Below are 14,307 nucleotides of genomic sequence, written 5' to 3'. Positions count from 1 at the left end.
CCAATTATTACTATTTTGCTAAATTATTTCAAGACAGCTCTTTGATTTTCAGACCTAGTTGAATCACTCATTAGAAGAGAACAAAACCAACAATAAATAATAGACATCTATGTAGTGCTATAATATTTGTAACATTTAACATACAATATATATCATGAAAGCTTCATGCAACCTAAGAGACAGACGTCCTTTAGGGTAGCCAGATGATAGATGGAGCACTGGCCCTGGAGACAGGAAGACTTGATTTCAAATCTGGCCTTGGATACTTACTAACTTTGAAACCCTGGGCAAGTCATCTGCCTTGGTTTTCTCATCTGTAAAATGGGGATTATAGCCCCATACCTCCCAGGGTTGTTTTAAGAATCAAATGAGATAATAATTGTAAAGCTCTCAGCATAGTGCCCAGCAAAGCCACACATAAATATTAGCTATCATTACTGTTATTTTAAAGATGAGAACACTGAAGTTTAGAGCCCCTGATCACACAGTTAATAAGTTTCAGGAACAGAACTTTAAACTCAGATTTTCCAGTTCCAAGTACAATACCTTTGCTGATCAACTTCTTTTAAAATTATTCTGTGCTTTTTAAAATATATAATTTTTTAATATAATTGATTTTTATTGGTCAGTCATCAAAATAGTATTTTTTTATATGATCACTAAATTTCAACACTGATTTGGGCATCTGTTATATTAGAGGTGTACCTATATTTTCAGAGACAGAGAAATAAAAGGCAATCTTTGCCCTTGATGTGCTTACTTGATTGAGGCCAACTCTCCATTGGATTTTCCCTGGACTGGATCTTCTTTGTACATTCGAGTTCCATAGAAATACCAATATAATGCACCAGTGCTGTCTTCTCCCAAAGGTTCCACTCGGAGGCTATCTGCATCCAAACCCTTATGGCCAGAAGCACAGGGATAAGAAAGAGAGAAAACTAAAATGAGAAATCAAAAGTTACATGCTGTCCAACCAAATTATAAAATACTCAATGGTGAGGAGATGAAAATCCTAGGATGTAGCAAAGTAGCATTGCTAATCTAATAACCAGGTTTAGGCTAATTATTTCTCTTTATTTCTTAAACCTATGAAAAAACTTGCTACCACAGGACAGAATCAGACACTGGGAAAGCTTTGTTTTGCATTACTAATACACCACCAGCTTTACCTCAAGTGACAACTTCTATTCTAGCTCTGACCCAGTACAAAAAACTTCACTACCACCATTTGAGTCCTTGGAGTTCTCAGCAAAGATGGTGCTAAATGAAGTTATCCAACATGTAATCATTTCAGATTAAAGAACATTACCCTTACCTTTTGTCTTAGTATTAATTCTAAGGGCTAGGCAATTGGGATTAAGAGACTTACCCAGGGTCACACAGTTAGAAAGTATCTGAAGTCAAATTTGAACCCAGATCCTTCTGACTCCAGGTATGACTTATCTACTCTGCTACCTAGTTGTCCTGATAGTATTCCTTTTAATACAATTTAGTTGCTTTCTTGGTAAAAATACTCTGTCATATATGCATCTCTCAGATGATTGATTCCATTAAAGCAAAACAAATTAAATTCTACACCCTCATTCCTTTACTCTCTCCTTATTTTATATTCTAACCACAATTGTCTTTATTCCTCCAGGGGCCAGGACTGACAGTTAAACACCTTAAGAAGATCGAAGACATCATCTGCATCAAGTCGGTAGTCACAGAGGCGATGGAGAATCTCCACACGAGTGCGTAGAGGTAGGTCTTGAAAACTGGCTTCTCTCAGGGGGTTGGGTTTCCCTTCCTCAAGTTCCCAGCGGTAGTTGATAATGTCTTCCAGATAGCTGTGGAATGTCTGAGGCCTAATCAGAAAGTCCCAATCACAAAAACATTTTAGTATGTGATCAAGATAGAGAAGGGCATTTGGATCAATGGGGCAAGTGGTGGTGGTATAGGGAAGTTGGCATTGATGAAGAAGACATCTCAAGTAGGAAGAAAAATGGGATAATAAAAATGTTCTCAAAGGCCTATCAAAGGGAAGCTCAGTATTATAATATATAATCACTTGTGTATTTATTGTGTTTGCTTTTAGGGAGGTCAAAGAGCTTTGGATGGACTTCATTGCTTTTCTTTTGGATCAAAGGAAAACTTACTACATCCCTATGCAATATACAGAAAGGGAATAATATTCTACTCTGTAAATGGTGAAGCAAAAAAGTGATTTCCCCTAATTCTTGTGGCTAGTGACCAGATATGTTCATATTTTAAGCATCAGAAACTTACTTCTGTAAAGTAATTTGAGTACTGGTTCTTTTTCTTAGAGAATCTAAATCTGGCTAGTCTAAATTAGTCAGTTTTATTCTGTGCCTTACATTAGCCTAAAGAATAGGGAAAAGTTTCCTTGATTTTCAGTTATATTCAAGAAGCTACAACTTTAGGGGAATTTTCTAGCATAACTTATTTAGTAATTTTTTCATAAAAAATTATATGCACTGAATAATATTAAGTTGGCTTAATAAGGCAAATTAAGCATCTATACTTACTTTTGAATTTATCAGTGAGGAGGAACCCCCCCCCCCAAAAAAAACCCTTTAGGTTGCTCTTAGGTTTACAACAAAAACACTTAAAAAAAATCTCATTTTTAACCTTACAACAATTCCAGGAGGGAGAGGGATTCTAATTATTATCTCCATTTTGCAGATGAGGAAACTGAGGCAGACAGAAGTTACATGACCTGCCCAGGGTCATATAACTTAGTTAAGAGACTAGGACAGAGTTGAACTTAGCTCTTCTTAAATTCAGTTCTAGTCTTCTATCAGTAGGTTTATCTAGGATCACATAAATTAACATATACAAAGTACTTTGCATTCTATAAATGCTAGCTGCTATTATAATATCAATATCATCATCATCATCATCATCATCACCAACACCAGCACCAGCACCACGACCACAGACACCATCATCATTCTTCATTGTGTCACTCAGATGCTTCTTAACAAAGGTAAGATGTGTCAAAATCATAAAATGGAGATATACAGTATCTACTATTTTATAAGCAAATATTGAAAAGTAAAGAAATCATACAAAATAGCTAGGAAATGACAGTGAATTAAGTTTGCATTCCCCTTTTAAACAAAAAAAGGAAGAAGTCTTCCAAAAGGTACTTATGACATTAGGTTATCAATACTAAGCATCATCTAAAAATTACATTATGGCTCCTAAACTTATTTCCATTGTCCAAGTTATATTGAAGTTCTAATTTCTTTGCATCAAAACCTCTACAGATTTAAAAAAAACAAGCACAAAACCCCCAGCTGTTAAACAAGAGCTTGTTTATCTGAGGTTCTTGGCATTGGAAGGGAGCTGTGGAGAAGAAACAAGAGGGAGAAGATACTATTTTATTACAAAGCCTTTTCTTCTCCTTGTCCCCATATCTTTTGCAAGGAAAAGACAATGCTGACTCTGAGACACTGAATCATTCTGGGAGCCCCAGAATGATGTCATGAGGAGAGAGGATGACAGCTTCATTACAGCCAGAATACTGGCTGATCCAGGAGGGGGAGAAGTCTTATTCAAACAGCGAAATGGGAGCATGCAAAAAAATACTAGCCAAGCAAACATCTGTGTGTATAAACAGTGTTCTTTTGTGCTTACAATCTGTCTGAAAGCTTCCTTTTCTCTCCTAGAAGGTTTGGGATTCCTTTTTCTCTCTGATATGGTTGTTTCGATTAACCCAGTTATGCTCAAATTTTTCTTCAGACCCTCTCATGCCACCTTACTTACAGATATGCCCCTCCCTCTCTTTAAGCTACAGAATGTTTCTGGAGGATCCAGATAAGAAGGAGGTTTGTATGGTATTTTTTCTGAGAACTCTGTATCCTTACCTCATAATTTAAAGAACTTATATGCAGTAGTGCAACAATATAAAGAGGAAAAAAGTAACTTAAGAGATGGTGGGTTAAGAAAAATTTAAATTTCCTTGCTTTATTTGAGTAAAGTAAATGTTAAATGAAGGAAATGCTACATATAGGGAAAGGGTAGCTTTATATTCTAGTTGCTTTGAACAGATCAATCAAACCAGCAAACCAAGGCTGGCCAACTCTTGCTTAATCCACTTTTGATGGCAGCTGATTACTTTCAAAAATAGTAATGGTGACATTTAAGTGGCAAGCACCTTGATATTAGTCCAATTAGTTCTCCACACAAACTCAGTCCACTTCCCTCTCCTTTCTGGCAAAAGCTCCAGGGCTCCAAAGTTGGTAATTATTCTAGTCATCTCCCCTCCCCCAGAAGTAGTGGGAAAAGCCTCAGACTATTATCATTCAGTAGTCAAGTAAGGTAGTTTGGAAAGACTTGGAGAGGTAAAATTTTGGAGCTCTCCTCTCCCTTCCCCCATCCCCACACTATCTACCTCCTTTCTTCTGATAATTAAGTATATTGGATTTAAAAGGGTTAAAGCCTTTAACAGGGCTAGCTAGTTCAGGAGACATAAGTGGTAGTAATATTCCACTTTTTTCTTTTCTTACTGGTTTCCCTCCATTCTCTGATTGGATTCTCAAGCTCTGGAAGGAAGGTGAGTTGGACAAGCCTAGAGTATGGGTTTTGTACTAAGGATTAAGTTTCTTAGTTCACTGGGAACTCAACAATAAGCTGGCCTCAGGTTAATGAATTTTTGACCACAGAAATTCAGAAAGACTCCAATCTATTAAGCTGTAGCGTTCCCACACAGGCATTATCATAAGATGATTAAAATAATTTTGCTCCATAGCTCTTTCTAATAATGGTTATTTATATTTAAAGGTTATAAAGTGATATACACACATATCTATATATCTATATTCTCATTTGACCCTCACTACAACACTGTGATGTAAGTATAATGGATATTATCTCTATTTTAAAGATGAGGAAACTGAGGCAAGTTAAGTGACTTGACTAATACACTCAATTTGTAAGGGTCCAAAGCAGAATTCTAATCCAGTTCTTTCCAGACTCAAAGAGCAGTCTTTCCCCCTAGACTTTTTTGCCTTTCAAAGGTCAGGAAACCAGCTTAGAGAATGCAGGAATTCCATTGTAAGGAGATTGGACTCTGAGGGCCTTCTCAGAAAGGGATAATTGCCTCCCCTCCACAGGCAACAGACCAGGCTGATATCACTTCAACCAAAGCCTTCAGACCACCATGTTATTAAATGACAAACATTGGTGGGTGTTCTAAATCTTTTAAGTGAAAAAGCTTGGAGTGAATCCTCTGTTTGGCTTTTAGAGCCCTTCATAAACCCAGACCCTTACAGTGCTTCCAGTTTTCTTCCATCCTTACTTTCCCAAACCTACTCTGAGATCCGGTGACACACATTGCTGCTTTTCCTTGCTGACAAAAAATCTACTTCCCGTTTATCCCCCATTCACCTATCAAAGTGCTCTTCCTAAAGCTGCAAGTCTGATCATGCCACCCTGGGCTCTCCTTTCCTCTACTCCATTCAAGAAACTCTACTGCCTCCTTATAACTAAGATCAAACATAAAATCCTCTGGGCGGTCAAATCCCTTCCTAATCTATCACCCACCAAATTACTCCCCTCAATAGTAACCATGCAAATCTAGTGACACTAGCCTCCTTGCTGGTGTTGGGGGGCATTTTCATAGGCTGGCTTCAAAGTCTGGAATTCTCTCCCCCGTATTTGTCCCTATCTGCTCTATCTTACAGCCTTCACATCCCAGCTAAACCTCCCCTGTCTTCAAGAAGCCTTTCCCGATCCCCCTAAATGTGTAAACCCTTTCCCCCCCAGTGATTATATTGCAGTGATCCCCTATATATCTTGTTTGTACATGGTTGTTTACATGTTTACATTTCTGATCCTAGTATCACTGTGTGCATCAGCGACTTCAACTGAATTGGTATCTTTGAATGTCTTCTTGGAATGGTTAGAGAAGAGCAAGAAAAACAAATAAATATTTATTTTGGCAATGGCTTCTAGTATATTTAAGGTGGGATGGAAGTGAGACTAACTGAACAAAAAGTAGGGATATGAATTTTTTTAAAAAGCAATATACAGGCAGCTGGGTAGCTCAGTGGAGTGAGAGTCAGGCCTAGAGACAGGAGGTCCTAGGTTCAAATCCGGCCTCAGCCACTTCCCAGCTGTGTGACCCTGGGCAAGTCACTTGACCCCCATTGCCCACCCTTACCAATCTTCCACCTATGAGACAATACACCGAAGTACAAAGGTTTAAAAAAAAAAAGCAATATACATTTCTAGCATATATTTTTCTATGGTCTTTTGAATAATCAGGTTATATACAGATGGAAACACCAGCAAATATGAAGACAAGAAATACTAGACCAAGTGAGATATTAAACATATCTTTTCAAATTTAAAGGACCATCTGTGTAAAATACAGAAACACAAAGCACTGATAAGAGGAAACCAAATTAATTATTTTGGGGGTTGGGGGAAGCTTTGAGGAACCCACATCTAACCAGAAATACAACTACACCTCTGTCCTATAAAATAGGAATCTAGGGCAACTAATGAAAAAATTTTAACATATTTAGGAAATATTCTGGGGTCAAATCTCAACTGGATTCAAATTTGATTCAGTTTTCAGATTAGGTAAACTGATAACTAGGAATTAGGCAAGTGCACCAAATCCTTATGGTGAGCTTGTTGACAAGTCAGCCTGAGGGTAAGACCATCCTGATTCCCATCACTGAGCTTTATTAACCTGGGCACATCTTAAGAATAATAAATGCACTGCTATAGAACAATTCATTAATGATTCTGAATTCTTAGGGTCACTATATTTTGGATTGAAAGGGGCATAAATGTTCAAAGCCTTATGTTTCCAAGAAATAATCCTATAACTGGCTACAAGTAAAACGCCAAGAAGGAAATGTGCAAACTTGCTAAGCAGTTTTCCCAGACTGAAAATGAATGGCATAGCAATTCACAGAATCATGGAGGGAGAGTCTGGAAGTGGGCACTGGGAGGCAAGGACTATTCCAACTTCCCCACCCCAATTTGGAGCATGAATGAAAGTTGTCTTATAAAAAGTGGTCAGTGAAGCTTGGTCACTGGGGGGGGGGGGGGGGGGGGGGATGAGACATGTCTCAGTGAGTTCAAGAAGATTGAGGGGGCCACAAAAGAAAGATTAAGATGCAATCTAGAAGCAGCTAGGTGACTTAATGGATAAGAGAACCAGGCCTAGAGACAGGAGAACCTACATTTGAATCTGACTTCAGGTACTTCCTGGCTGTGTGGCTCTGGGTAAGTCACTTAACCCCAATTGCTTAGCCCTTATGGCTCTCTGCCTTGGAATTAATTCTTAGTATCAGTTCCAAGATAGAAGATAAGGGTTAAAAAAAAATTAAAAAGATGAAATCTAGTTGGTTACCTGAGGAGGAGCCATTTCTGAGAATACATATAATACGGATGGACAGCTTTAGAACTGGGACATAAGGGCAGAGATGGGTTGAAGACAGTGGTTTGTGGGGGGAACTGAGAATAGGTTTTGAGCAATAGCAGCAAGGGGTTCAGAATCACTAGGATGTGGAGAGGAATGATGGGATAGAAGTATATTAACCATAGAGAAATAAACATAGGAAAGTTACTGTCCACAGGGGTTCTACCTCAGAGTATCCTTATGCAGCTACAAGAAGGGAAGAAGCAAGTCCATTGCTACAGACTTTTAAGGAACTGGAGAGTGTGATGAAAGAATGGCTGCTCAGGGAGGCAGGCACAAGCAAGGTAACTCATGTTGCTCTTATTATGTGAAGGAACATAAGAGTACAGAATATTACACAGGATGTGACAAAAATCTTAGATTTGGGGCATCTTGCATCAAGCAGCTCTTATGATGAAGACTAAAGATCTTTTCTTTCACCCCTTGCCCTTGATTAATAATGTCTAAGCCCATGGTTGGAATAAAACCTTCCCTTGCCCCAAGTCTGCTAATTGTGGCTGTATCTCAAGTGCTTCATCACAATGCCACTTTAGAACAGTGATTCACACTATTGCCCAGATTTCTACTTGCTGTGACAAAAAAGTACTTGCACTGGAAATAACTGCACCCCACCCTAACACCGTCAGGTTCACATTAAATAACTTAAATAATTTCATTCTAGAAGCAAAAGTTTAGACATTTGTAATACTGCTCACTCTTCATTCTCCTACCTGTATGATCCTCATTTTCCTTTAGGTCCCCCAAGGCTCTGAACTTTTTCCTAATTCATTTCATTTCACATGTACAAGTATTTGTAGAAGCCAGAGTTAGCTAACAAAATAGTCTAAGGGCATAGTCTGGACCTCTCAATATAAAATTAACAGCTTTGACCTTATAAAGGCTGTTCTAAAAGTTCTAGTTTTAAGAATGAATCTTTAGTTTTTTCTTAGGTAAAGTCTTAGAATAATTTAAGAATAATCTAACTGTGGGTAAGACTAAGACTTTTGGGACAATGGGTATAAAGTTGCAGAGATGTTTCTGAAAATGGTCATATGAAGTTCTCTCCTTCCATCCAGTCTTTTAAATTAGGAAAGTATCATATTGCCACTCATATTCCTACTCATAATTTCTCAAGTTAATTCTCCAGAATCAAGTGGGAAGGGACAAAACTTATGACAATGGGAAAAACAAACCAGCTTTATGGTCTAGGATCTAAGTACCAAATGTGTGACTTTTCTTAAATTACCCCCTCTGGGGGAGGCTCAGTTGCCCTAAATATAAAATACAGACATTATATATATATATATATATATATGTATGCATAAAAATAAAAATAAATGGGATAAATGACCTCTCCAAGCTCTAAAATACTGTGAAATAGAATAGATGAGTATTTGATAGAATTCATTTTTATATTATCATTATGACAATTTCTCCAAAATTTCTACAAAAATAAAGGCTTTTTTGGAAAATGTATTGGGTTTTATATGAAATGTACTGTCAAAGGGACTCAATAAAAATTGAGGGTTCTGCAGGTATGAAAACTTACAAATTTTTTTCATAAATGAGGATTATTACTACAAGATCAGGCAAGCAGAAAGAAAATTTTATTAATATATTTTTGTTTCTATATAGCCTATGCTTACCAGGTGACCTATATGCCCTTCCCCTCTACCAAAGGGCCATCCCTTGTTAGAATATAGAAACAAAGGGAAAAAAACCTATTCGCCATATTTTCAAAGACTGAAATAGAATGTAGGGTGCTTTGTAGTCATCTACCTATGTTTGCACAGAAGGAATACTGACTTTGCGGCCAAGCTTGGTCATTTCAAGTCTGTACCTTTGGGCTTCCATTTTTAGGTTATTCTGCTTTCATTGACAAGGATTGTAGTTATTAAGTACATTGCTTTCTGGGGCTGCTGACTTCAACCCAGTTCACATGGCTCTTCCCCTGCCTTCCTATAGTTTTCATTTCTTATATGGCAAGAACATTCCATTACCTTCATGTACGACAAATTGTTTAACCATTTACTGTCAATGGGCATTGGATTCTAGTTCTCAGTGCAAAAATGTATTTATTTATTATACCTTTACAAATACTCTTGGCTCATTTGACTCCCATGAGGCATGATATCTGCTGTTGGCAACAGCTATTATGCATTATTTCAAATTCATATTAGCTGCCAACAACGGATACTATGCCACCTGGGAGTCCAAAGAGTCCACGTATTATAAAGGTATAAATAAATGCAAGTGTGAAGGCTTTTTGGGGGGGATACTGACTTTCTGATTTGTTTGGGCAATTATGCAATCCCCTTGTAAAAGTGTAAATTATTCTCCTTCCCAAGAAATACTTAAGTCAAAACAAGATTACTCACGTGATATCCCTCCTCTGATAGCAGCCCTGAAGCAGGCAGGCGATCAAGTCACTGATAAACTCCACATCATCTCTATGAAGGGCAGCTTCTAATTCCTAATGAGAGGGAGAGAGAGTGTGCAAGATCAAACACAGATGGGGATTTCACAAAATTCCTCCTGGCCTACCACCAGCAGGAAGCTCCAAGAAGCTTAAAGGTTAGTATAGCAGCAGGAGCTCCATCGAGGTACCAGCCTGGCCCGGCCCAGCCCCCACAGACACCTCAACAATCCGAGGGCCAGGAAGCTGTGCTTCCCCCAGGGTGCCCCCCCCTCCCCGGGGTGCCTGGTGGGCTCAGGGATCCCAGGGCTCATTCCTAGTCAATCATAAGGAAAACAAGAAGGAAATGTATCTTTTCCCTTTCAATTTTATCACTACGAAGAGCTAAAGGAGCTAAAGACTGCGGGACTATTTTCATGACAATCAAGTAAACAAAGAAAAGTAAACATCTGATTAATTACCAAGTGTACTTAGCGGGTCCTCCGGCAAAGACCATTGTCTCAGATTTAAAGAGAGACTGCAGAGAGCTAGCTTAGTGCGTGGGGGCTACTACAATTATGTAATTAATGAAAAATTACCAGACTGAACAGCATCGCGATTAACCTTACATCACCTAGAGAAATGAGGTAATGTCTGCACTATCAGAAAACGAACTCTAGGTTTACTGTTGTCTTCCTAGGCGGTGACCCTCTCAAAGCTCCAAATGCCTACCATGATTGGGGGATGGCGGTGGCATCTGGGAAGGAAAATGGCAGCAGACTATTTTATTGGAGAATCCCAGCCCTCCCCCCAAAAGAGAGCACTACTATTCCAGCAGCACCAATTTCTAAAGGAGTCTGGGTGACTTGAATTTCAGAGATGAGGCGTGCATGCTTTATGCTGAATACAAACAAGTTTCTCATGAGCCTTTTTAGCCCACAGTTTAATTAAGTCATAACAAGAAGCCACAATCCACAGAAGACTCAAACTCTCTATGAATCCGGGGAGCAGTTCTCAGTTTCTGAACCTTAAAACACTGGCAGATCTCAATGCCAATGACATAGTCCTCTCTGTCCTGGTAATTTTGTAACAGCAGCTGACATTATAGAACATTAAGCTTTTTAATACATGATCCCATTTGAACCTCACAACAATAATGAGGTGATTACTCTCCAAGTCCTCATCCTCATTTTAAATTAAACAGAAACCCCGTTTTGTGGGCACTTCCCATGGTCACACGGGGAAGGGAAAAGAGCAAGGCATTATTATATGCAAGATTTAGAAATGGTCAGGAAATGGAAAAGTGTTCTGGCAAAAGCCCATCTATGGGAGCCCTAAATCTCAGGGGCAAAGTATAAATTCAGGTGGGAGTTCAGGCAACAAATGGGTTTGAAAATGGCCTGACTACCTCTTTAACACATGGGATGCAGAAAGAGTCCTTAGATTCTCTTGGCTTGTCCCCAGGGAAGGCACCAGGAGCCTGCTGGGCTGCTTGGGGAGGGAGAGCTCAGCTGCACTGGCCACTCTTTCCTGGACCCTGGGGAAGGAAGATGCTTAAAAGGTTTCCTACCTTGGCCCTTCTGACTATGGGCTGCAAAGCCTTGCAGCTGGGTCCTTGCTAGGCTTTCTGCCTCTTTCTACACTATGTGGCTTTGCCATTTAGAAAGGCAGTCATGACGACGACGACAGCAGCAGCAACCTGGTGGTTCTATACTTCCTTCAGCTCTTTCCCTTCCAGACCCTTAGATCCATCTGTCTCTGACTCTTTATTGGTCATCTCTTTTGGCCCCTAGGTTTATCCCTTCCCTTCCTCAGAACAGCCAGGTTTCAGAAGCTACTATGGTTGAATGAGTATGTGTGAGTGAAAGGATGGATGATGGATGCCTTTGCTCTTCTTCTCTCCTGGTAAAGGAGGAGGCAGGGCCTGGCCACAGAACCCCTCCTTAACATCTGGCCAGCTCTTACCTTGGGAGGATGCAAGAGTCAGAAGGTTTTCCCTTGGCCATGGAATATGCACTACTTGGGGTTATCAAACACTTTATAGTTTTTGGTTATATTTGGTTCTATCCATCCATCCATCCATCCATCCATCCATCCATCTTTAAAGGCTAGTATCAAAGAGTTTTGGAGACAACTGCTTTATCTCGTATTCTGAGGTCTGTTAATATATTGCATTCTTATTTTTTCTCAGTATTTTCATTAGTAATCTAGACCTCTTGCACCTTTAAGTTGTTACAATGTTGTCTAGTTATAGCAAGTGTCTCTTGCATGTGTTTTTTAAATTTATTTTCTTTTTTTTAAACCCTTACCTTCCATCTTGGAGTCAATACTGTGTATTGGCTCCAAGGCAGAAGAGTGGTAAGGGTTAGGCAATGTGGGTTAAATGACTTGCCCAGGGTCACACAGCTGGGAAGTGTCTGAGGCTGGGTTTGAACCTAGGACCTCCCATCTCTAGGCCTGGCTCTCAATCCACTGAGCTACCCAGCTGCCCCCACCCCACCCCCCATGTGTTTTTAAATAAAATAACATTTACTTTCTGTCTTAGAATTGATACTAAGTATTGGTCCCAAGGCAGAGTAAAAAGCTAGGAATTGGGTTAAATGACTTGTCTAGGGTCATTACTTAGCAACAAATATCTTGAGGCCAAATTTGAACCCAGTCTTCAGGGCAGGCTCTCCATCTATCTGATGAGCCACCTATCCTAAAAACACATTTTTTCTTCTTCAAGGAAAGGAACATTCAAATCCAAATAAATGAAAGTGAGAATAAAAGCAATTCAACTAAAGTATAACTTTACTATAACCAATAGTGAATGCAGCTTCGTGTCCAAACGAGGCCAAAGCGGGTGTATAGGCTCAAAATATTTGTGAACTGAATGCACTTATAGCTCTCCACATTTGAATGTGAGTATCTAAACTCAAAGCTAACCAGTCTTTGTATAGAACTTAAAGCACTTAAGTTATATTTCTCAAAATCACTTAGCCAGGTTTAAGCTGGCCAAAATCAAACAAAATCCGACCTTCTACAAACTTTAAAAGATTGAATTATAAACTAACATATGAATGGTTATAGATAACTCTTCATGACAAGTACAAAACCAACTTTAAAAAGAAAATACTCTTAGAGCTGAAAACAGCATAACAAAGTTAAGAGAAATAATGGGAACTACAAAAACACAAAGCAAAAGGTCCAAATCCACAAGATACCATCTATTACATATAGCATTAGGATTTCACAAGTACTATTACTAATGGAAAGAAAGGCAAAGGCAAGATGGCTGTGCTTGCTTTTGCAGCTCAATTAGGACAAAACACAAACTACAAGTGCTCATTTAAAAAAGATCATCATGGGATGCAATAATTGACAATTGCTTAAATTTGAGAACTATGAATGAAAAGCCACATAGTTTAAAATGATTAACACCTCTGTAAGCAACTTTATAAAGAAAGCAATCGATTAAAAGGAAATATCTTTAAACAATATGGGGAAAGACAATACAAATTCTGCATTACCGCAATGCATTCAGGTTTCCTCATACCAAAGGATTCTTGATCTAAAAGAAGAAATTGCCATTTTTAGTAATAAAGATGAAGCAAACATATTTTACACTAAAAATTTCCTCTTGACCCTCATATATTCACTGGCCATTTTGAAAAACTGAATATTTTAAGTCAAGTTTTTGTAAGGTCCTCATAGTCACACTCTGGTCCTAGAAGACAAAGTAACTTGCATTTATAAAAAGTTGAATAATAAATTCTTAGTTTTGTAAATACCTGCTAGGCAAATGAAATAGAAGAATGAATAAAGAAGCCATGTGCTTTGGCTAAATATAATATACTTGGACTTACTCCATCTGAAAAAGAATTGCAAGTCTGTAGGTTGAAATAAGCATTTGAACCTGAAAATCTTATGTTTGGCAATACATTTTGAAAAACCATGTGGGGATTGTTTATCTTTGAAAAAGAGAGAAGGGAAGAAACAAACATTTGTTAAGGGTCTGTAGAGTGCCAGGGAATGAGCTAAGTGCTTTACAAATATCTCATTTGATATTCACAACAACCAAGAGAGGCAAATGCTATTATTATCCCCATTTTACTCTTGGAGAACCTCCTGTGAGAACAGGTTGGGATGAGAGAGCCAAACCCTTAGTGTGTAGGTGTTTAAGTACAACCTATTTGAAGGGTGGAGGGGATGGTAGGTCCAGTGAAGGTTTTAAGGATGGGGGTGGGGTGTGGATTGGACAAAAGAGAAGGACAGGCAAGAAACTTGGGTTCAAATCCTAATTGCCCTGAATAACTGTGTGTGTAAGGATGGGTGCAGCCTCTGTGATTTTCAGTTTCCTCATCTCTAAAATGCTTGCAACTACCTACCTACTTTATATAGTTACTGTGAGATAATATTTATAAAATATGTAATTGAAACTCACTTAGTCACAGCATTATAGGTTCAAAGCTATCCAAACCACAGGTAAACCAAGAGGGCAGAATAG

The 14,307-nt window shown here is 38.7% G+C and overlaps 1 protein-coding gene across 1 annotated transcript in view; it reads right to left on the bottom strand.

Annotated features, from left to right (window-relative positions):
- Positions 1 to 14,307, bottom strand: part of LOC123250057 (cat eye syndrome critical region protein 2) — a 148,734-nt gene that overhangs the window by 35,723 nt on the left and 98,704 nt on the right. Inside the window, exons 2-4 of the mRNA XM_044679096.1 lie at positions 9,802 to 9,896; positions 1,664 to 1,847; positions 761 to 900 (exon numbers count right to left, since the gene is read on the bottom strand). Of these exons, the coding sequence (XP_044535031.1) occupies positions 761 to 900; positions 1,664 to 1,847; positions 9,802 to 9,896 (419 nt within the window). The remainder of the gene's footprint in view (positions 1 to 760; positions 901 to 1,663; positions 1,848 to 9,801; positions 9,897 to 14,307) is intronic.

Source organism: Gracilinanus agilis, chromosome 5 (genome assembly GCF_016433145.1).
Source record: "Gracilinanus agilis isolate LMUSP501 chromosome 5, AgileGrace, whole genome shotgun sequence".
NCBI classification, from domain to species: Eukaryota; Metazoa; Chordata; class Mammalia; order Didelphimorphia; family Didelphidae; genus Gracilinanus; species Gracilinanus agilis.
Note: the sequence above shows the minus strand (reverse complement) of the source record. Positions and strands in the feature narration are given on the sequence as shown.